The sequence below is a fragment of the Antrostomus carolinensis genome, unplaced genomic scaffold (assembly GCF_000700745.2).
Source record: "Antrostomus carolinensis isolate BGI_N321 unplaced genomic scaffold, ASM70074v2 scaffold1622, whole genome shotgun sequence".
Taxonomy (NCBI): Eukaryota; Metazoa; Chordata; class Aves; order Caprimulgiformes; family Caprimulgidae; genus Antrostomus; species Antrostomus carolinensis.
This window is the reverse complement of record NW_010300001.1, coordinates 104,242-129,083: the sequence shown is the minus strand read 5'-3', so window position 1 is coordinate 129,083 and position 24,842 is coordinate 104,242. Positions and strand designations below refer to the sequence as shown.

General features: G+C 37.0%; 1 protein-coding gene across 1 annotated transcript in view; it reads left to right on the top strand.

Moving 5' to 3' along the window:
- Positions 1–4,759: 4,759 nt before the first annotated feature.
- SLC26A7 (solute carrier family 26 member 7) overlaps positions 4,760–24,842 on the top strand; it is a 63,738-nt gene continuing 43,655 nt past the window's right edge. Inside the window, exons 1-3 of the mRNA XM_029083743.1 lie at positions 4,760–5,118; positions 21,140–21,250; positions 23,988–24,160. Of these exons, the coding sequence (XP_028939576.1) occupies positions 4,932–5,118; positions 21,140–21,250; positions 23,988–24,160 (471 nt within the window). The 5' untranslated portion in view covers positions 4,760–4,931. The remainder of the gene's footprint in view (positions 5,119–21,139; positions 21,251–23,987; positions 24,161–24,842) is intronic.

The following is a 24,842-nucleotide window of genomic DNA, read 5'->3' as shown; positions in this document are numbered from 1 at the left end:
TAACAGAAGGAAAATACCAAGGGAAGCCACTCGATGTCAGTGTTGCTTCACACAGATTTCTGTAGCACAGCATCATTTTAAAAAAAGCCCATTTACAGAGAAGATGTTAAAGTCGACCCCAAGCCATTTGAATCAGGTCTGACTTCTGCCTTGCCTGGATGTTCATCTTTATCTTGTGATAATTCTTATTACTCTGGTGAAGGAGGTACTGGGGTCACCATAGTGGCTCTTAAATGTCCTATATGATGAAGGGATGGAGATTTTAGCTTAATCTCTTTCAATTTAGGTCCACATTAAGTATTTGATGATTGAAATCAGGAATACTTTTAAAGCTAGATATTACTGAAAATAAATGCATTGCATCCAACTGTAGGAGATATATTGGCAAGCTTCAGAGTTTATGAATTATGTTTTGTTTGATGCACCAGAATTTCAGAGGGGGAAGTTCCTTAAATTTCAGTAGTAAATAATTTGCATGCTTAAATGTATGCTTCTTCCATGGCCTAGTTTAATATTTTATGTAATACATGTAATTAATAATCTATTTTTCTACAAATTCTCAAAATTCAGGAATGCTTTTTTGAAGGTGTTGATTTTTGTAACTGTTTTTGAGTTGTTCCATTTGTCATCACTCTCTTATCATTCCAGTAGCTTGCATAATGGTCTCATGTGCTGTGTTCTATGATGTGTGAACTGCACAGTTTGGTCTCTTTGAACTAGTCCCTGCCACTTATTTTAAATCTGACTTCTGTTCCCACCCAGCTGTGCTTTGTCAAACATACGTGGGATATTTCATAGGATTTCTCTTGTAATTTTAGCCATCTTTCCTAAAGACACAAGCTTTGTGTAACCAAGATTTTTGCCTGTCTTTTTTTCTGAAGTCTTTCATCTAGTATCCTCTTAATACTTTAGTTGTTGTTATCTGTATTTGACAGAAAGATCACAGTATCAAAACTGAGTTCATAGAAATTGTTGGTCAGAAGAGAAGGATGAATGGAAATTAGTTTCCCCACTGAAGAAAAGGTGAGGAAAGCTCAATCATTGTATATTCAGTACATATTCAGAGCTCAATCATATATATATACATATTCTGACAGTGGCCTGCCAGCCAGAAAGGTGGCTGTAGCTTTGGATTAATGATAGCACGTACTTTCCCTTGCCCAGTGAGGGTAGATGGGCGAACACAGGGAAGTGACTTGGATGCACTGGATATTCTTGGGGAGCAAATGAAGTACATCAGTAGGAACACAGGTTTAGTTAATCCAAATTGGTTTAATATTTGATGTTTGCAGGTATTTAGTAAGTGATCTGTCTTCCTGAGAAAACTTACAAAGAGCAAGTCACTCTGTTTCCACTGTGGCATCTATGCCTGCCTAAGGTACAAATAACTTCATTCAATTTCTGTGAGCATATGTAAACATAAGTATAGTTCTTGAACTTCCCTGTTAGTTTATGTGAAGACTAAAACCAGTTCTCATGCAAGAGTGCAGGGATTTCCTACAAAAGCTGCTTCCATATGAAGTGAGGATTAGGGCTCCTATCTCAGAGTTTGACAGAAATCTTTCTGTTTAAGGTCTAGGTTGGAGTAAGGTGTTTATTTATTTTTTTTTCTTTTTAAAGATCCTTAGAGGCCAGAGCTAGCTAATCAAACCTCCTACCTCCACGTATCCACCATGTGTGTAAATAGCCAGTGTATGTAAATATTAGAGGATCTGATGAAAATACAGGCTGCCCCCACAGAGGTTACCCTATTTTTATGGAACCTATTGTAAATCAGGTTTGAAAAGCTCACCAGATCTGATTTATAATGCAGTAATTATTTTTTTTATATAGTATCTCGATTCTAAATTTTGATTTATGATAGTTATCTTTTTAGTGTTGTACATATGTACACTACTATAATCACACTTTTTTGTATTTCCTAGAAAAAAACAACTATCTAATCACTTGAAAATAGGCTTTACTTATATAAGATCATAAAAAGAGCTAATTACAAAAAAGTCTAACCTTCTAGCAGTGTGTGTGTGAATACACTGACTTAAATGTATAAAAACCAAAGGTTCCTCATGCTTATCCTTTAGTGTTACAGAAAACTAAGTTTTATATGCCTATTTCAGGAAAGGACAGGGTCTCAGGGTCCTGATAGCTCAGGTACATCATGATACAGTTTAAAGTATAACAAGTCTACATAGTTTGGGAGTTTGCAGGTTATAGGTTTATAGATTAATGAAAGCCAAATGATGAGAGAATGTTTAAACATTGTGTGTGTGTGTGTGATACAGTATGTGCTTCAGTTAGGACATTGGTGTGTTTTAGGAAAGTGTTTTTTGATGTTTTGTTAAGATTCAAATGTTGGACTACTGTGTAGTGAAGTATAGGTTTTCTGTTATGCATACCTGTACATCTATTTTCCCTTAGAATTTTTGTTTTCTTTGTCTGAGGGAGATTGTGAACGATGTGTTGCTTTGTCCCATTGCTAACTAAGAGTACTTTATTAATTTCAAAGTTACAACAATGAACAATGTTTTTCAAGACTATTGATGATGTTCTCAACTCCAGATTTAATAATAATACAATTTTTTACTCATCAAAGTAATTGTTGGAGTAAAACAAAATTTCCATGCAAATTCCACATCAGCACGGACATCCCAAAGACTTTGCATGGGCAGTTCTGTCTGTGTCTAACAGGGTTTATTTTCAATTAGTTGTAAGAAGTTTGCACTCACGCATGCACACACCCATAGAGAGAAACCATCCCTTGTTATTGGTGAGGGACAAAAGTCTGTTGATATAGCTAATCCTAGGAGTTCAGATACTAATCTGGGATTGATGAAAACTGTCCGGATTTACTGACTCTGCAAATATGAGGTGGGAAAATCTCAATTACAGACTTTTTCAAACAGCTTCAGCACTTTGATGTGGGAAGTTTGAAGAATGGAGAGGATGTTCTTGTGTGTTTAGTGATGGTTCTTTGCTTTCATAATGGATTTTTTTGACTGTTTCAGAATAGTCAGAACTTCTAGCGAACCTTTTTTTATTTTTATTTTTTTTAATGGGATTAGTCTCTTTTACACAAGTACCCATATTTGGGTACATTTTTGTACATCTATGTGTAGAAATATATTTTTATTTCTTCTCCCCCCAGCAAATGCTATTACAGTTAGAGATATTAAACATTTTATCACAACTAAGCAGCCCTTGACAGCTGAGTAACTTTTGCTGTATCTAGGAGGATTCCTGTCCGCTTCTGATAATTGAAAGTAGTGAAAGATCTGTGTTGTAAAACACTTGGCAGCCATAAAAACCTTGATTATGAAGTCCTTGAACTAGACTTAAAAAAAGAAAAAAAGAAAAAAAGAAAAAAAAAAGAAAAAAAAAAGGAATCGATGCTTGGAGGTTTATTGCACTGAACAGAAGTAAGACAGACCTGTCTTATGTTTCTTCTACTGTGAAGTAAGACAATGTTGTCTTATGTTTCTTCTATACTTTAAGAAATGTAGATGGTTAAAGGATGGGCAGGGCAAGAAATAAGTAGGCCTGGAATAGTTAAAAGTGAGAGTCTGTCTTAAGCAATCTTTTCCTGCTATTTCTTTTCTTTTTTCTTTTTGCATTTCTAAGAGACACAGCAGGGGACACCACCTGGATGTCACTCAGTAGGATAAACTGTGGTGCATTTGCCCTTGTACTTTTCTCCCTATTGCATTTGGAAACAAAGTCTGAGTCTTCTAAAGTTGTTTTGGATGGACAATGCTTCAGTTTTGTTCATCTTAATCTAAAAAATAAAATGTAAATAATTTTCTACATATAAACCACAAATATTTTAAAAATAAATTTATTTTTATTGCCTACTGCAGAATAGTGATTGGGAAGACACTTCACCCTTGTGATGGATCTTACATTTTAACATAAATTTCTTTGCCATCCAGAGATATAAAAAACTTAAAGGAAAGCCATTGTGTCCTTGCTCCTTATCAGACAAGGCATTTAAATATCTTCACATTTAAGGCTCTTCCATGCCCTTATCACTTTGTGTGGGAACATTTTGTATCGTACACAAGGTGCATAACATTATTACAAGATCAAAAGTTCCTTGGTGAACTGTCTTCATTGTAGGAGTCTTTACTGGGTGGACTACCAAGAGCAGAAATGAGTAGATTTGAAGATAAGGGTCACAAGCATTTTTAGCACTTCCCACGTGGAGCCGATGGCTTGCAGTCCTTCACTGCACTTTGATCTTGTCCTTCACTTGTTTGATCTTGTCTGGAGGCTTCAGCCTACAGAGAAAATCTGTCTATATTTTCGGCAGGATTTATTGCTACCTGGTGTTCTGCATTTTCTACATAAATGAGCTTTTTACTGTCATTTAGAAGACAAAATATTGACAGAGAAAAACAAGTTTGCTAGCACCAGGGTTACTGAGGACTTCATGCCAGAAAAGCTCCCCCCAGGAGAGGCGAGGCTGCTCTCCTGGGCTTGGCAGGGAGATGCCTGCTCCGCTGGGCACTTCCCGCTCCTATTAGCATAGCCCAGCCTATATCGCACACACACTCAGTAATACCTCATTTTGCCACTGGACTGAGGCCAAAAGCACAAGCATTACAGGGAATATAAAGCGGGAGGTTACTGGAAAGAATCACAAATTAACGTGAGACTAGAACAAATTTTTGCAAAGAGCAGAAAATGTGATCTTTGCTATAAATGATTCTTTCATTTCATGTAGCTGTTTATATGACTGAAGTGTTTAATAAGTGTTTTTATTGAGTATAGTTAGAGAGCAGCTGTAGAAATCTTAAGTGCTTCTGTTCATTTTTTTTTTTCTCTGTAGTTTTGGAACTGCAAAATCTCAGAAGAAAACTGGAGACTGACACAGATCAGGCTGATTCCTCAACTGTGGGCTCTTCTGAACAAGGAACTGCTTTTGGAGGGTGGGAATGATGACAGGAGCAAAAAGAAGTGCATTCTGGAGGAAGATCCAGGCTGTTCGCTTTGAAGATGTCAAAGTCTGGTGTATGAGAAGGCTGCCCATCTTGCAATGGGTGCCCCTCTACAATTGGAAGGAAAATTTTATTCCCGATATGGTTTCTGGGATGATGCTAGCCATCCAACAGGTGACTCAAGGTACAGTTAACTCATTTCAGATTCATACTTTGAAATCTGGTTATGCTGAATTAGTCTGGTCTTCTCTATTTATTACTTTTTTTTTTTTCTTTCTAGTTTCATACTATCATAAAGCTTTGGTTCAAACAAAGACAGTTATAAATCTAATGTTGATTTAATCTAAATAAAAATATAAGGAAAAGAATGTATAGTCTTAAGTCTTATGTGTATATAGTGGATGAACAAATGTGGCTAGAAATGCCTTCTGTTATTGTTGCTAATTTCTGTAGACTGGAACTTTACTATATATCCTATCCCTTTGACACTTTTTCAAAGACTTAATATGGATGATAGGAGAGCAGTAATTCTATTCACACATCTTATGGTTATATAGAATCTTTTATCAGTTAAATGACCAGCTTTTTCCTTATTTCATATGGAAAACAAAATATATCCACATGATAATTGTATTGTAAAAGATGCTGTTCTGGAAGAAACATTGGCATTATGGTATTACCTGTGGAAGCCCAGAGCACAGCAGGAAAAATTAACAACTTCTGTGCATAAAGGTTGCTCCTGCCAGAGACATTATCCTTGGAGAGGATCTGTCTGCATCCATGGCTTATGTACCTCAGCTTTTGTGTTGATTTCATGCTGTATTACATTACCTACCACATCTCTTTTCAAGCGACAATACAAAGTGGAGTTGGAGCTAGACTCCATTTGGCAGCTTTAAAAAAAAAATAAAAAGGAAAAACTCCCAAAACCAAAAACCTGCACAATCACCTGCAGTAACCTGAAGTCCCAGTATTCCAGGTTTCTAAAGTGATTGCTATTGGGAAATAAATGCTTTTGGCAGTTATTAATGTGTCTTTGATAGTGTCACCTTCTCTTGGCAACATTTTATATTTGTCTTGGGCAAATCACAGATTCTTATCTACCTCAGAAGGACTTTAACTCCTTCCCTTATGTGAACCATTACTTCTTAGCAATTTCCCATATTAGCTATGTTTAACTATCATTCACGTTGTTAGATTATGGGCACTCCTTTAACTGAGTTATTCTGGAGCTGGAAAAAAACGATTTGTGTAAGTGTTTGTGCTTTTAAAGTAATTAGGAACATCTGCACTGGCATGATTTAACTTTAAGAACCTTAATGCCATAACACTGCAAAGTATCTAATTTCACTACTATGTACGTATACAACAATTCTAATTAAAATGCTGCTAATAGTAGTATGTTGAAATTCATCAAAAATATTAAGTTAAACAGCAGTTCTGCACTCTGGTAGTTTTAGCCAGGATTTTCTTGTTTGAGTCTTGTACCAAGAAGTAATTTAATGTAACAGATAAGTTTAAGAAGATCCAATGAAGACTGAAAATACTGGTTTTGTTTCTCTATATTGAGTACTCTAGAAATACTTTTATCCTTATTTTATACAGTTTAAAAACAAATACATTGAAACTCTTCCCTCCTGCTGACCTGTTTTTCCTTTCTCTCTCCCCACTGCTTCTCGAGATTTCAGAATGGTTTTAAGGGATGGAAAAGGAGGAGGGTTAGATACCAAAGCATTTTATCATGTTTGTGGTGCTTTAACTTGAACACAACGTATTTATTTAGACCTTGCTTGCTTGCTTTCTTTTCCTAGTGTCGCAAGCATTCCAGTTACCAGGGCTGTCCTTTAATGTTTTCACAGAGAGGGTTATGCAAATAAAAATAAAAAGTCCCATTTGTTATACAACATAAGGGAAAAGACCTCAAATTTTGAGAGGTCTTATTGTGTTTGTCGCCTTCCACCCACAAAATAAAACAAGAAGTTTTGTAATGAAGTGAAAGGCAGAAATTCTAACAATGGTAGGAAAAATTAGTAACCAGTGGTAATTGACATACAGAGCACAGTGTCAATTTGTGTTGCAGCAACATGTTTAATTAGATTAAAGTATATGGAAATAAACTTGAGTTATGGAAGTGTATGGAGAAACCTGCAGTTGTATTCATATGCAACAGTTTTCTGAGTGGTGAAAGCTGCATACTCCAGGGTAGAGAGCAGTCCAGTAGCTTGAGAATGATTTAGAAAGACCTTCCAACAAGCTGTGTTTTTCACAATTTCCTACTGTAGGATTTCTTACTTATCTGGCATTGACCATGTTCAGACTATTCAAGTTGGCAACTTCTCTGATCTGGTGTAATGTGTCTATGTTCAAACTTCTAATAAAAATTTTAGATTATATACCTGACATCTCTTTGTAAAGGAAAGAAGGAAACAGGAAAGTCATTGTCCTTATTGTATCATAGTGAATGCAACAAAGATAATGCTCATAACTGCTCCTCATAAAATTGTCAGAAATTGTTTCTGGAGAATTCCTATGCAATAGCAGGTTTTGATGTCTACCTTACTAGTAGTTTCTAATGTGACTTGAGCCTTCAAACTCCTGCAAGATACCTTCTAGTCAGCTACTTGAAAACTGAAACGCTTGAGCTCATGTATCAGTTTAGGTTTAAATGTTTTCCATCATGACACATATAGACTATGTCCTCTGGTGACAGAGTCTAGGAATGGTGCACAAGAAGGGCATGCTACCTGAATATTTAGTTGTTCTTTACTTCCACATACAGTATGGAAGAAAAGGATCTTTAGAAGGTAAGGTGTTACCTTTCCTAGTACTGAGCTAAGATAATACCATTCAGTTCTCTGCCTGAGATATTATCCTTACTCTCACAATGTTATCCAGGAAAATAATTATCAAAGATTCCATAAGAAATTATGTAATAATTTCTGTAGAGAGTGAAACTTCTGATGCTACTTTCGAAATGCTTTTGAAACCTGTTTAAAACATGCACAAGTCATAGTTAACCAGAGGGGACCAGTGGAATTCAGTACAAGGAATGGATCCAGTATTGGGGTGAGGGAGAGAAGACTAAGGAGTGTAGGGAGATAGGAAGGAAAGGCATGGGATTATCATGATGTGTTGCCTAGCATTTGTGATGAAAGAGTAATTGCTGAAACCAAGCAGTCATTCTCTGGGTGTTCCTATAGTTGTTTCATTGTCTGCTAACAATGCCAAGTTAATAGTAATTCATGACTTCCACAATTCACTGCTAATCTCTTCTGTCCTTTTTACCTATAGAGACAATACTTGTATGGTCTCTGTATATTCTCTAATTTTAGAGTCCTTTAGCTAATTCCACAGAAGATGGAGAAAAAAGTGTAAAAGATAATGAGGTTTCTACAAATTTTATGAAAATGGCCAGTGGAAACAGACCCTACAAGTTCTAAAAAGAGATAGGAGAAAACATACTTTGTTAGGCATTAGATTATCTGAGAAAAGGCCCTTCCAACCACACCGATTGCTGGAAACATTCAGTTGTGGCTTGCACTGTTTCAGACTGCAAAGTCAGTCCTCCACGAGTCAAAACCAGTGAAATAAACTAGGCTTCATTAGTTCCAGCCATCATTTTATATTTTTTCCAACTACCATATAATAATACAGAGCTCAACACCTTATTTTTCAGACATAGAATTGTTATTTTTACTGGGATATCGAAGGTTGAAAAATAACATTTGAATCTAAAAATGAACTTTTTCATCCACTCTTGAAATTCGCCATATTCTTACAGAGACAGTCAAGAAATTTGAGCTTTCATGTTTTGGTAATCACTACCTAATTCTTCTGTGTTTCTCAAAAATCTATTATTGATAGACTAGAGCAAGAAGTCTCTAAATTAACAAATAAATCCTTAGTTTGCTTCTTGGACTAGTACTTCATTGCTCTCTTTAATACCCCATCAACAGTCATTATATGAAGACATTTATTTCCATTTTGTTTTGTATTCCTCACTCATACACAGAAATGCAGTTGCTGGGTCCATGTAGATATCTCAGAAGTGCCTAATCTGTTTATTTCTCTCCAAATTGAAATTGTGCTAACAAAACAAAGGTTCTACAGTATAGGTATCTAGTGGTTAGCAAGCTACTCTTGTGTTCCTTACTAGTCAATGGAGATCTAGTTGATAAGAATGAGTGAAATTTATGGTGTTCAATCTCCTTGTGGGAAGTGGTGAATGACTGCTTTTACAAAACTTTTTTTCTCTTTGTATTTCATTCACTTATTAAACTGTCTTTATCTTGACTCACAAGTTTTCTCACTTTTGTTTTTCTGATTCTTTCCTCCACCCTTTGAGGGGGAGTGGGAGAATGGGTGAATGGGTACTTAGCTGCTGGACAGGATCAACCCACTATAGGTGTGATTCATCTGACTAAATGTAATAATCTACTTTGTTAAGGTTGATTGATTGTATTGGTAAGCTTTCCATCAAGTGTAACAGGGGGCTGTCTCAGGTGTCGATACTGATGATGTAGACACCAAAATTTAGGTGAGATGTATCTCAGCCATTATATCTGTGGTGTTGTGGATAATGAACAGTTCATGATCCACATGGTTAAAGGCAGGTTTTACTGTTTTCTTTCCTGTAACTCATTTGTTGACCTGTCACAATAATACCAGAATACTTTATATGGCTTTTGCATGTGACCTGGACACCACCTACTTGTATGAGAAGCATACTTTGGTCAAGCTGTGTCTAAATTTTTCTCAGTTTCCTTGCATGATAATATTAATATGCATTATTCTATAATTCTCTGATTATGATGCAGTCTTTCCATGTCACTAAAAATCATAAAGCTGTCATTGTGGGTTTTTTTTCTGTAGCCTTCTGAACATGTGTGGTGGTTTAACCACAGGCAGACCATGTGGTCCTGCACTCCCCCACTGCAAAACCCCACCTTCCCACCTTCCCACAAACCCAACACAAAATGTGCTATACCCCTTTCATATCTCTTCAGAATGCAGCTGCTTAGCTCATTTTCATGGTCTGTGGCAACTTTTTATTGCACCAAGCAGATTATTGATCTTTACTTTCAAGGACTTTCATAACTGATCTTTCCTGGCATCATATATTCATTACAAAGCTGTTAATCCATCTCTCATTAATCCATTTTGCTAACCTTCTTCATCCAGTCTTGTCTTTTCAATACCTTTGTGCCTTCTCTCAGGATTTAAATTATGCAGAACTATGCATACTGTTCACAAAAACTGGCAACCAGAAGCCGTAGAGGTAACACTGCAACCCATCAGTAAGCTTCTCTGACTGTCATGGACTGTAAAAAAAGTAAGTCTGAGTTTGTGTGAAAAAGTCTCTACAAATACATCCTCTGTTGTGCAGCTGACTTCATCACCAGAGAAATTATCCCCAAAGTTAGTCTGCTCAAATATGTATATTAGTGTACATAATTTATTTATGTACATCAGTTCTTTATATGTATCTGAAGTATTTTTGTTAGAACATTATATAATGTGAAAATTAAGTGCTCTGCTTAACACCTGAAGTTACCTTACCATTTCTGGATGTAAATTCCTAATTTAGGTACATAACTTCAGAGAATTTCAGCCCTACCCCTGCCCTCCCCCCCCCAAGCTTCTTCCGAGATCTCACCTGAGGCTTTGATAATTCTAATCCTCTTCTGCAAGCCATTAATGACCAGAGAGACTCTTGCTTAGGCAAGTACATGATTTACTTAATTTCTGTTTTGTTATTCACTGGGTGATGATAATATTTGCACCCTCCTCTCTACACTGTCCAGTAATAGAAAAGTATATGGGGAGGGAAATTAGAAACACAAAAGTGCTGTTGCTTGAAACAGAAATGACTCATGCAATACTGTATTGACAGTTGTGGTGTGAAGAATACAGGTTTCAATTGTTTGCTTAATATGAATGTCCAACATCACAAGTGAGTTAGACCCTTCTAAAGAAACCCAAGCCCACAAAGGTTTTTTCAGCCTTAGATAAAAAGAGGACAAAACAAAGACATAGTACTTTCAGCTTAAGTATTTTGTCTAAACTGAAGCCTCAGTACAAATTAGTACTTTGTTTCAGTTTTCCTGAAGGATGATGACTTTGCCCATGTGGGAAATGATCAAGCGCATGGATATGTAGCTGAGATTAAACACAGAAAATGAAACACACTCAGATCAAGGGCAGAGATGGGTAATCATCATCTAAAAATCTTAAAAAATAGGTGACATTGCAGATCCAGTAGCAAGTACTTTTATTGATTCTGTCAAATTTGGAATGACATTCTATAATTGGATCTTAATGAATATAGTGTTGTATTCAAGCTACGTGTCTGCATTGCAGAGGAGGGACTGGACCAGATGCAAGCAGTAGAGGTGTAGTTCCTCTTAATGATAAGAAAATAATATTTGCATGTATGGCAATGAAGGATACCAGAGTGATTGATTCTGCTACCCAATTCTAAAGCAAGGCTCTGGGACAGTGAGTGGGTTTTGCTTCAGATTTATACATGCATTCTAAAGACAAATCTGCTGATACTGTCAGCTAAGGGTAGTTTTAATGATCTGCTGGAAAATAATTAGCCTATTTGAAAAAAAGGGTTGTTAGATGGGTTAGGAGCTGCAAAGAAGCTGATGACCACAGGAAATGCTACCTGTTGATCCATTATCTGAAATATAATGTGTAATTTTGGTTGTCTCTGTTCATGGAAGATGATTTCAAATTTCAGTAGGAGAAGACAAGGCTAGAAGAAGGATCAGAAAAACAAGGATTATGTTTGGGAGAAGACTTAAGTGGCTTGGACAGCTTAATTAATACTTGAGAAGGCTTTTCCTTATCAAGAAAGGCATTTGAAATAAAAGACAGTTGCACCACATGAACAGATGAGTATAAAGTAGCATGAATATGTTTAGACTTAAAATTGGAAGTAGTTCTAAAAGATTGCATTAAAATATTGGGATAATAAGAGGTATGTCCTTATCACGTAATTCCATTCATAGATGTACTAAATTACATGTTTGCCTGTCATAAGAGGGATCAGAACACAGGATTCTTTCACAAGTTTATGTTTGCTTTCAATATCTGTTACTGCTCAGAAAAAAATGGGAAGGTTTGAAGTGAGGTATCTATTAATAAATCAAATGTGCAGTTTTTTTCAAACTGAAATACTGCCACTGTGTTTCTGGATTCCATCTTTATCTTGCTAAGTTCCTGGTATCTGGCTGGATTCATAAAATTTATGCTATTTATTTGGAAATAAACATCTGACCATGGAAGGAACCTGAAAGTGCACCCGTACATGGGACCTGATGAGGTGCGCCTGTGGGTCCTGAAAAAACTGGCAGAAGAAGTTGCCAAACCACTGTCTGTCATATATGAGAAGTCCTGGCAATCTGGTTAAGTTCCCACAGACTGGAAAATGAGAAACATAACCCCTATTTTGAAAAAGGGAAGTAAGGAAGATCCAGGGAACTACAGGCCAGTCAGTCTCACCTCTGTGCCTTGAAAGATCATGGAGCAGCTACTCCTGGAAACTATGCTAAGGCACAAGGGAAGTGAGTAGGTGATTGATGACAGCCAATGTGGCTTCACCATGGGCAAATCATGCCTGACCAATCTGGTGGCTTTCTGTGACAGGGTTGCAGCATTGGTGGATAAGGGAAGAGCAACTGATGTCGTCTACCTGGATTTGTGCAAGGTATTTGACACTGTCCTGCACAACATCCTTGTCTCTAAGCTGGAGAGACATGGACTGGGTGGATGGACCACTTGGTGGATAAGGAATTGGCTGGATGGTTGTACTGAAAGAGTTGCGGTCAACAGCTCAATGTCCAAGTGGAGATCGTTGACAAGAGGCATCCCTCAGGGGCTGGTATTGGAACTGGTGCTGTTTAACACCTTTGTTGGTGACATGGACAGTGGGATTGAGTGTGCCCTCAACAAGTTTGTTGATGCAAGCTGACACGCTGGAGGGAAGGAATACCATCCAGAGGTACTTTGACAGGCTTGAGATGTGGGCCTGTGCAAACCTCATGAAGTTCATCAAGTGTAAGGTCTTGCACCTGGGTTGGGGCAATCTCAAGCACAAATACAGGCTGGGTGCATAATGGATTGTGAGCAGCCTTGAGGAGAAGGACTTGGGGGTACTCATGGACAACAAGCTTAACATGAGCCAACAATGTGCGCTCGCAGCCCAGAAGGCAAATAACAGTATCCTGGGCTGCATCAGGAGAAGTGTGGTCAGCAGGTTGAGGGAGGTGATTGTTCCCCTCTACTCCGCTCTCATGAGATTCCACTTGGAGTACTGTGTCCAGTTCTGGAGCCCCCAAAGTAAGAAGGACATGGAATGGACCTACTGAGTAAGTCCAGAGGAGGGCCACAAGGATGATCAGAGGGCTGGAGCACCTCTCCTGTGAGGACAGGCTGAGAGAGTCGGGGCTGAAGGGGCCTACAGGAAGGCTGGGGAGGGACTTCTTAATGTCTTCATTAGGCTAGGTTTAGATTAGATATTAGGAAGAAATTCTTTCCTGTGAGGGTGATGAGACACTGGACTGGATGCCCCCTCCCTGGAAGTGTTCAAGGCCAGGTTGGATGAAGCTTTAAGCAACCTGGTCCAGTGGAAGGTGTCCCTGTCCACAGCAGAGAGGTTGTGGACATATATATGAGAGAGAGACTTTGCAGCTCCTGAATGATCTTTAAGGTCCTTTCCAACCCGAACCATTCTATGATTCTTTGTGCTATACTGCACATACTCAAAATTTGCCCATGTGGAAGCATGAAGGTGTAAGATTTGGATGTTCAGATTTATCAGATTTGGGACTGTGGCGGTGTTTGTAATTTTTTTAATATATTTTTTGTCATCAGCTAACACATGGATATATTTCTTATAGAATTTATATGTAGTGTTATACATTTGCTGCCTTTCCTATGACCTATGATGAACAAGAAATACTTTGGCTCAAGTGGGTTTTGGTGGGTTGGTTTTTTTTGGAGGGTGGAGGACCCTTGAGACATATTTCCTCTAAAAGTGAAATATGTAGATGGCATCTGATGAAATCAGTATTGTTATTCTTGCCAACTTCTCTTTTCATTCTACAAGCCCAATAATAACTCAGTGAGGACTGGTGTGTTTTGTATGTTTTAATTAAAGTTAATTTAAACTTGAGCTGGATTTATTGCTGAACAACTAATTCCTTAACACTGACTGGAGACCTTGCCATTAAAAAAAATAACTATATTGCCTTCATGCATTCCAGAACTGGTACCCAGTGTTTTGGAAGGCATGATGCCAAAAACTTTTTTTTTTTTCCCCAGCTTTTCCTGGAGGAACCCCAGCTGTGTCTTCTCAAGGGTGATGGTTGCTGTTTGTTTTTTTTGTTTTTTTTGTTTTTTTTCAGACTCTGGCTATAAACGTAGACATAAATATACTCTGAGCAGACTAACTGGAGCTAATAATTTTATTAAAGGGTAGAGCTATCTTGTAAATATACATCTGGCATACAAATAGCATGTGTAGATGAAATTGAATAAGCACATTTGGAAATGGAGCCAGAAAAATCTCCTAGAGAATGCACTGGAGAATCCATGTAGTTCTTAAATGATTTGTGGAAGAGAGTGTCCAGCTGAACTCTGTTATAGTTCTCCCATACAAAGAATAATGATGTAAGCTGATCATGAAATGTAACATGTTAGTAAGTAAATGTAGGGCAATGTTTCATATTTATACAACTTTCCAGCAAAGCAGAAAGGCACTGGTGTTGCTGTGCATGCAATATTTCTTTTCTAATATCTATTAGGATTCTTCCAAGTTACACATATGCTAATACAGACCTGTCTGACAGAATACTAGAAATGTGAATTCAGCTTCTGAATGACCTCTGAATCCTTTGGAGCCTAATGTCCAGGTACGCTTGTCTTAGTGACCAGATGAGGTGCAGAGATGTCCAGTCCCTGTGCCTGGGCGTGCCTGAGCACCATGGACAGAGACTGGCAAACCCTGGAAACATGCCTTCCCTAAAGGAAGAAGAAGAAATTACTTCATCTATAATCTTCCAGGTCAGAGAGATTAGCAAAACTCTTACTGTTGAGATCCTTGTCCACCAATTTGTCAAAATGGATGCCATTTTAATGGATTTCAAGAAGTCCAGTTCATCTTGATTAAGGCTTGTCATCAGTCATGATTGATCTGTATTCTCCACAGTGTTGATGGTTCTCAAAAGACTACCTCATAGTTACCTGCTTGCCAGAAACTTGTTATGGGTTTCATTCTCTGTTAAGTCTTACTGAGATGCAGAGGAATTTCCCTATAATCCAATTTCAAAGTGCTTTTAAAATTTTATTTTGGAGATGGTCAGATTCTTCAGGTATTATGGATGACCTTCAGGTATTATGGATGACCTTCAGGTATTATGGATGATTGTAGTAGTTCATAGAATTCTTTGTATAATAGTCTATAAAATTAACCCTAAAGAAGTCTAAACATTTAATCTTTGATTGTCTGTCAAGCGTAATAGCTTTTTCAAGAGCTCCATTAAAATAAAAGAAAATACTAGATTTTTATTTCTGCCTGGTTTTGGGTGTATCCAAGCTTTTTTTCTGTACAGAAGGGTCAAATTATCTCAAATAGAGATTTCATAAATGGGTCACACAGTCCAATTATTTTTTCTACCCAAATACTTGCATATTCTTTCTTTTGAATATCAAGATATAAGTGTCAGTATCTAGAGATCTGCAAAGTGACAGAATAGAATATTCTCAAATATACCTTTGATGTAGTTTCCAGATGGTACACTGAGAGAGCTGCATTTGAGATACTGTGAATTCAGGTAATACGACTAATACAGCTGAGATGCTCAATTGTCATCAGACCGAAGGAGACAGTTGCATGGAAAGGAACTCCACTGAAGCAGTCTACAAAAAAGAAACAATTGTTGCTACTTCAACATTGTGTGGTCTCTAAAAGATTTATGGCACATTTTTCAGAATCACTCATCTTGCTCTTACATTCTGCATTTGCCTCAGGCTTCAAATGACAGAAGAACTAAGGAATGATTTTAAGCTCTCGGTACTTTGTGTTTAAATAAGTCAGACAGAAAGTACAATCCACATGTGTAGCCCCAACAAATGGTGCCATTAGGAAACAGAGATCTTGCAAACATGAGGTGTATGTGTATACCATTGAGACAACTGATAACTGACCTCTCCATTTTGGGGAGGTAAATGACATTATTTCTGAATGATCATTTTGTATTAATAACTTTTAACAAGACAGTGTCAAAGAATCTTCCAGAAATGTAGATTTGTATAGAAAAATTATTATGAAATATAATGTTTAAAATGTTTTCTGTTATGTTGTTTTTTTTTTTCTTCTTCAGTAAAAGTTAACTATTCTGAAGTTAGAAATTAAAGCCTGAGATACGAATCACTGGGTGTCTGATTTGTAGGTTCTCAAAGAAAGATGGATAGGAAACTCATTAAATACGTGTTAATTCTACATTTTAGGGCATCTACGGGAAATACCTTTTTTACTACATAATTCAGCTTTGTGAACAAAGGGAGAAATTGTCTTTTGCTGAAGCATCAGAGAGTGACCACAACTGCAGATAGCATTTTGAGTAGGATAAGATATATTAGTGGCATTTTGGATTCCCTAAACTTAGGGTCTGACCATCTTAGTATAGTCACATTTAAGAATAAAAGGTTACAGTAACAAAAGGTTGTTTGAATATGTACACTGCTAGAAAAACTTTTAAATTTATAGGTTTTCTCAGTAAATAATATAAATTTTGAAACTTTCTACTTTTCCTGCTTCTTCAATTAAACTTCTAGTTTGTGTACCATGTTTCTAAAAGATGTGGTATAGTTTTCCTCAGAATGTATGTATCATGAGCTTATCTCCAGATGCAGAAAATTTTTAACTAGTTGACCAAACTGTGGTGATTCATAGCTCTTTCTATGGATTTTTTTTTTTTTTTATTGCTGTAGTTTTGGCACTGGCCTAATTAGCAGAAACTATCAGCTTAAACCAAGACTTTTCTCCCGTGGTAGGACTTGCCCTTGTTTCTATTTGTATCAAGCTTGTTGTTTTGTGCTTATCTGCATTTGATATTTACCAACAGTGGTGCAACTTCTCTTGCTTTTCAGTGAGGTGTGCCAGAGGATTTTTATGCATCTGGTGCTAGTCAAAGAACATGTTTTTCAATGAAACCGTGTAGCACAATGTTATCTTATGATAAGGAGGTAGTTGAAACAAAGAACCACAATATTAATGTACTGTATGTGAACTTACTGTTCATTCTTTGTTTGCATTTCTTTCCGTGGAATTTATTTTCTTATTTGAAAACCTTAATGTCACTGCCATGGAGGCTTCTCCATATTACCAGTGAAGATTATGTGGGATCCTTATTTTATGATCTAGTTCTTTTGAGTATTATTACTGTTTGGAATGAAAAAAACTAAAATAATGTTTTCTGTCTTTTGACTTGTTTTTGAGCATATGGAATGTATTGTAGTAAGATTTAATATGAAAATGAATTAAATGAGCTAAAATATACTACTGATTATATCTTTAGAAGTATTTGAACCTTTAGAACATTATATGCCTAATCAGAAAGCATGAAGTCTTTACTAATTCTGTTTTATAATGCCTCTCTGTTCTTGCACACAATTGACATGCTTCAGTAATGGGAGCAAAAAGCTAACAAACAGAGCCAGGACTAGAGTCAAAGGCTGGTAATTTTACCTCTGTCCTGACTGCCATGACCTCACCATGAAAAAAAATGAGAAGCTGCTTCTAGAAACTTAATACAAAAACACTGTGAAGAGGCTATGCATGAAAGGGAGAAAACAAAGGACAGATTTATGTTTAGATTATCTGCTTGTAAACAAGGGATATTTCTCAGCAGCAAGTCCGTGAATAAAACAAAATTCCTGTTGGATGCTGGGGTTTGCTGGGCAGGGTCACCCCTTTTCTACAGTTTTGCAGGACTCATGTCAGATTCTGTCAACCAGTTCTTCTGATCATAAAGGTTAATTTAGGTTGTGCCTCTCTATTCCCCTCAGCACTGTTCAGAGAGCTGAACTGAGATGCTGACACAGTTTCTGTGTGCATGATCTAGGGCTCGGTTGAGCTTCTTGTGCTCTACCTACAATGTGTGCAGTTTATGCAGGATCAAACAGAGTCTGGCCATAATTGTCAAATGTTTCAGATTCAGATGGTCTTAAGAAATGTAAAAACAAAATAAACACATCTAGAGAAACAAGAATAGGCTTTTACAACCAGATGGTGACAGAATATTTTGCAGTAGCTGAACTCTTGTTTTCCTTGTAAATGTTGGGAGGAGAGAACAATGTATACTATTCTTAATCCTAGATCAATTGGAAATATTGAGTAGTAAAAAAGCTAGTAGTCCCTCTTCTGTAAATATTTTAGCTTAGCCTGTGGTGTGTTATTGTACCTTTCAGTTTTGTTTTGTACAACTCCTAAGCTAACATCCGCTTGAACTGAGAGATAAAGTTACTTAGAGTGAAAACCTATTAAAAGTGAATCATGTAGATTTCATAAGAAAACTTCAACATCCAAAATTAACACAAATGAGGCAGAAACTTAAAAATGGTGCAAATATAATCTGTTTTCTGAAAAATGAACTTGATATTTCAAAACATACCTTTCAAAGTTGTTAAACTTTCCTAGTGAAGAGGAAGTTCTTGTCCTTCCCTTGTAATAACCAATGGAGACCAAACATTTGGGGGAAAAAAAAACCAAGGAGGAGAGTATGCAAAGGAACTCACTGAACGAGTTTTCTATGCATTTGTGTAGCTGTTCTGCAATGTGTGAATAGGAATTTTTTTAAATAGGAATGCTTTCAGATGAATATGTTCTATATTTGTAATTCTTTGGTTCAGTGTCAGAGAATTCTTTTAATTTAATGCATATCTTAAACATAGGGAATTTTGCAGATCATCTTATCCAAGATTTATAGCCCTCTTCCCGATAGTGCTTGTAAGGTGCACAACTAGCTCAGCACTCTGTGCTGAATCTCGTGTATTTCCCTTATACATGTCCACACAGAGAGGTCACTCAATTTAAATTATGTTGTTATAACAAAAGTATGGCTGAAGTTATATTGATTTTGCTGGTTCCTTTACTTTTTGAAGACTAAAATAAATTAGCCTCGCATAATGTTTTTTTGCAAGACTGGAATATCTGTGTGAGTGGTATACTACTAGCAAATTAATTGCAAAATATTTGGTTTTGTTCATAAAATGGTTATAATTGAAAAGCTTTTCAGTGATGAACAAGCCTTAAAAATTTCTTTCTCTTTTTCTCTATTTTTTTTTTCCTCATGCTCACTTTTGTCTGGATAGGGTCATGCTGTTCTCTCCTGTGCTCTTTTGTTCTCCTCAGACACACCCTTCTGTGTTGCTCTTGGGTCAGAATCTTCTCTTACATCTATTGATCTTGTGAACACAGATGTAGAACCATAATTTCAAAAATCTTTCTGGTTCATGGTAATGGTGTGCTATGAGAAAAAAGCAGGTATGCTAATTAGAAGGCAAAGGAGCAATGAAGTCCATTTCTGTTTAAAAGAAGGCATAAATGTTTTCAAACAGACATGTTTTAAAATATCTCTTCTCCTTTCCAAGTCATAACTAATAGTGCTACTTTGCTGAGTGCAGTGTGGATGAAGATGATCCATGTAAGATCCAAATCAGCAAAATCTTCACTGTGATGTTTTTCTAAGAACAGGTAAAACGCTAGGCCTTGTCTGCTTCATGGGGAACTTGACGCTTCTGGCCTTTTGGCATTTTATTGCCTCCCCCCACCATGTACTCTTTGTTACAGACTTAAATACAAATTCAAGAAGAGAGCTCTTGAATCAAAATGTTCAGAATTACCACTGAAAGCCTATAAGCAAAGATGCTCTTTAGCACCCTCCATATTATTAAAACCCCACACACCAACATTTCAGGTAAAAAAGCTTTCTGGAGCAGTCAGGAAAGTTTGATAAGAACAATTAATCTTATACGTTTAATTTTCTTGGGTGATTTCAAATATACACAGAAGGCAACTCCATTTCATAGATCTTAATCATCTCTGTCACAGACCAAGCACAGTCTTTCTCCTAGTACACACACATATACAGTAGCTGAGACTGGTCACTCAGGCTGAAAGGCTGACTCAGGCTGAAAAGAGGACTTCAGAAAAACACCTGGTGTGTTTCAGAAGCCAGTCCTGTCTTTCCTGCTGCATGACAAGTTATCCACCAAGATTTATGGAGCAACTCTGCCAGGCAATTTCTCCTACTCTTAGCTTCTAGGAGTAAAAACTGTGAGATGACAATAGAGGCTCCTAGTCTGAAGCATAGTCTGGGGGCTCTCTGATGACTTGGAAGAAATCAATGCAGACTTGCTTGCTATCTTAGGTATCTGAAGTTGAACAGTAATCAAACCTGTTGCTTTACAGGAGTGTCTTTATTAAAATACAATTTCTTGGCATATTCTGAGACTTTCTAAGAAAAAATGGATGCTGTCCTTTGTAGCTAAGCAAAAAAAGTAACTAACAACTCTGAAAGTTAAATCATAACTAATTCAGTTCATTCTTCATCTCAAAATGAAAGTAAAATACTTTCTGTTTCTGGCCTGACAGCTTTACGTAACGAAAAAAGTATTAAGATCTAAAGGATTAAAAAACCCAGGCACATAAAGACAATGAACTCTGGAATATTCTTTTGTTTAATAAATTAGAAAAAAACACACTGAAGGGGCTTCATTCAAACCAAAATTATAGGTTTGGAACTGTTTGTAATAAATAACCATCTGACCACCTGGAGCCCTGCCAATCATCTCAAACCCGTAAGGGTGGTCTGTTAAAAAAAGTTTGGAACCACTGACGGACACAACCTGGAAACATGGTAGCTGATACCATAGATTGTATGTGTGACCCATTTGTTTCTGCTGGTGACCAAGCCTCTAAGGAAAGTGTGAATACTTTGATGACAGACAATAGATGAAAAATGTTACATAGTTCTTCCTGATCCTCATTGTACAGTAGGTGGTTTATGCTATAGGTTTTTGTAAATGAAGGTTGCTTTTCTCCTGTTCTTAATAAAGTTATAGATGTTTCCTCATAAAAAAACCTGAATGTAAAATCTTCATATAGTAAAGTAGTTTTGTTTAACTTTCTATAGGGCTGGCCTTTGCAGTTTTGTCTTCAGTCCATCCAGTTTTTGGTTTATATGGTTCTTTCTTCCCTGTAATTTTATATGCCATATTTGGAATGGGACGTCATGTTGCAACAGGTAAGTGTCTATTTCCTAAAAACATTTTCAGAGAAAAGTAACTGGAAACTGAACTTTTTTTTTTGGTTGTTGCAAGTTCAATAGAAGGAAAATTATTTAAGATTAAACAGAAACAAGATGTTTTTGTGCTTCTTTTTACAACTATTTTTGCCACTTTAAGTACTTCAAAGATCCTCATTAAGACTATATTGGAGTTACTCTTGCCATTATAATTTAATAATGCATTGACACTTCCTTTGTAAATGTAGTTTATTAAGGGCTTTTGTATTTTAACTCTGCTTTAGAAATTTGCTTCAGGCTAAGTTTTTAACAAATGGCTCAGACAACAAGATATATGCGAACAGCAATTAAAAAGGCTTTGCTGCTTCTTAAACCATAGAAAAAACACATTACTTCTCACCTGTCTAAAAAAGAAACCCTGCATTTCTCAGAAAAAAATATTTTCTGTGCTTATTACCTGCTATTGTATTAAAGCTAGAGATTCTCCCAAATGAGTTCAGTACAACTCCCGTCCACTTGCAGAGTAATTAGGTAAAGCAAAAGGGGCTCCCTGACTGCTATGCTAGTAGTTATGAGTAACTTCTTTACCCTCAAAAGAGCCAACAGCAGCTGCAAGACTTGAATGACTTTGATCTAACAGGTTGGCGAATGCCCTGTTTCTGACTCCAAAGAACACAAGTTATAGATGGAAATTGGACACAATGCTTATGAGATTGAACCACAAATTCCTTCCCCTGTGCTCAGCTTTGGTGAGGCCGCACCTTGAATAATGTGTCCAGTTTTGGACCCCTCACTACAAGAAGGACATTGAGCCACTGGAGAGTGTCCAGAGAAGGGCAACAAAGCTGGTGAAGGCACTGGAGAAAAAGTCTTATGAGGAGCAGCTGAGGGAACTGGAGTTGTTTAGTCTAGAGAAGAGGAGGCTGAGGGGAGGCCTAATTGCTGTCTACAACTACCTGAAAGGAGGTTGTAGCGAGGCAGGTGTGTGTCTTTTCTCCCAGGTCACTTGTGATAGAACAAGAGAAAGTGGCCTTAAGTTACTCCAAGGGAGGTACAGATTGGATGTCAGGAAATAGTTCTTCACTGAAAGGGTTATCAGGCATTGGAATGGGCTGCCCAGGGAGGTGATTGAGTCACCATCCCTGGAGATGTTTAAAAGACGGCTAGATGGGGTGCTTGGAGATATGATTTAGTAGTGGACAGGTATGGTTGGACTTGATGATCTCAGAGGTCTTTTCCAATCAGACAATTCTATGATTCTAAAGCCACAGGATGTCATGTTACTAGTGTAATTTCATCTATCAGAAGGACTCTGGAGGGAATCCTGTGAACTTCAGGCGTGTCTTGCACCCTGATTATTATAGACTATAATAAAAAATAAGATCACAAAAAAAAAGTATAATCAGAGTCTGTTGGAGAGGAGTTAATGTGACACCTGTAAAGGAAAATCTTACCTCACTAACCTCCTAGAGTACTGTATGAGTGTCAGTAAGCACATGGAAAAAGGAAATACTTTGAATATAAGATATCAGAATGGTCAAACAGCTACTGATAACGTTCCACACCGAAGGTTACTGAAGAAACTAAGTTGCCCTTGGGATAGAAGAAAAGTTCTTTTATTAATTATTAGCAGGTTAATGGATAAGAAGCAAGAGATAGGACTTATTGGTGATTTTTCAGGGTGGAGCTGTCCCTGGTAGGCTCTCAAGGAATTAATGCTAGGATGGCTAGACTATGAAAGCCAAGGTGAAAGCAGAACTGTATTCACCAGGTCCTGCAACAGCAGAAATAAGGAGAGCTCAATGAAACTAGTGAGAGATAACTTTAAAAGATTTTTAAAGTATAGATTAAAGAAAATACTACAGCAGATGGTCAACTTCTGGAACCTGCTCCCAGAGGACATTGTGGAGGCAGAAAATACAAGCAGGTTCAAACAGAGATTCGGCAAATTAATGAATGCTAGTCCATAAACAAAATCTAAAAGGGCCAGATAAGGGTGTACTTCCCTAACACAACAGCTACGAATGCGGGGGGATTATGAGAGGAACGGCCTCCAGAAAGTGGCCAGGCTTGTCTGTTTTCACTCCAATTGCCACAGCTGGAGGCAGAGTACTGGGCAAGGTGAACCATTGGTCTGACATAGTAGGGCATTTCTTATGCTCTTAGAGGTCTGCATGATGTGTTTGTGCTTTTTCATATTGAATTATTATCCTTATTTATGCATTTGTCATTAAACTTGCTTTACCTCTCTCAGCAAATAACATTTCTGTCATAATCTGCCTCCATTTATTAAAGTGCAAATTGTTGAGTTTTCAAACATACATATCTGCTAACTATAATGTGACAGGTATTATGTATACAGCATTAATTAATTGCCCTAGCAATTTGAATGGTGAACATCTGGGATCCTCAGACAAAAGAGTTTCATCACACCCAGGGTAAGATAAAAGGATTTATGATAACTTGAAATCATTGTGAATTGTTGTGTTCAAACCTCTTCTGTTAAAAGGCCTAAATGAATATGCTCACAAAAAAATGACGTTTAGTTCACATGTACAAATTGTATTTTACATACAGAAATATTTATTACATAAAAAGATTACCTTAAAATTTTTTCTTAGCATGCACAAAATGGCACTTTCACTCATAATGGCCAAGTTTTGAAAAAGACACCATGAGTCACAAGTGCAAACACTTATAGAATTATTGGTGACTAATGTGTGTCTTTTTTTTATAGGAACTTTTGCTTTAACTTCCTTAATATCTGCCAACGCAGTTGAGCGTCTTGTTCCTTCAGTGAGCCCTAATTTCACTACAAACAATAATTCAGGAGTTTTGGGCCTGTCAGAGTTTGAAATGCAGAGGATTGGAGTTGCAGCAGCAGTTTCATTTCTAGGAGGAATCATTCAGGTTGGTGGCAAATTCATATTCTGTCTGCTACTGATGCATTGCATTTGTGACAGCTCTGACTTTCGCAATACGTATTTTTTTAAATTTCTCTGGGAAAAACTGACCATGTGTTGGTTTGATGTTCACAAATGATGAAATTAATGTGTTCTAAGAATTTGATGGTCCTTTGTTGAGTTGTAATAATTGTCTGTATACATGCTCCTAGGGAGTCATGATATGAAGTAAAACCACATTTAGTCATCTCTAATAAAATATTCAGTTGCTGTTGGGGCTTCCTTTCCTTCTCCTTCAGAAACAAAACATGAATCAGCTCCTGGTAAGAACTGACATATTCCTGAGGTTTTCTATTGTTCTTGGCTTGAAGAGAAATACTATACAATATTCAATAATTAAAAACAGTAAGGAAAACATCTTTAAATTCTCTTTAGAGTTCACACACCCATGATTAAAATGAAATAAATTAGTAAAACAGATGTCTTTAAATGATTTTCCAAAGCTTATTCAAATGATCAGAGGTCTTTTAAATTTTTTCTCTCTTCTTATTCTGACCTCAAGCGTTGAGTCCCTTTATCCATTGCCAGTTGCTTAGTTCTTCAAAGTTCTTTCCTTATAAATATTAAAATGGAAGAAATGTTCCAGCACTCAGCTTTGCAACAACACCCAGGTACCTGGCTGTCTGAAA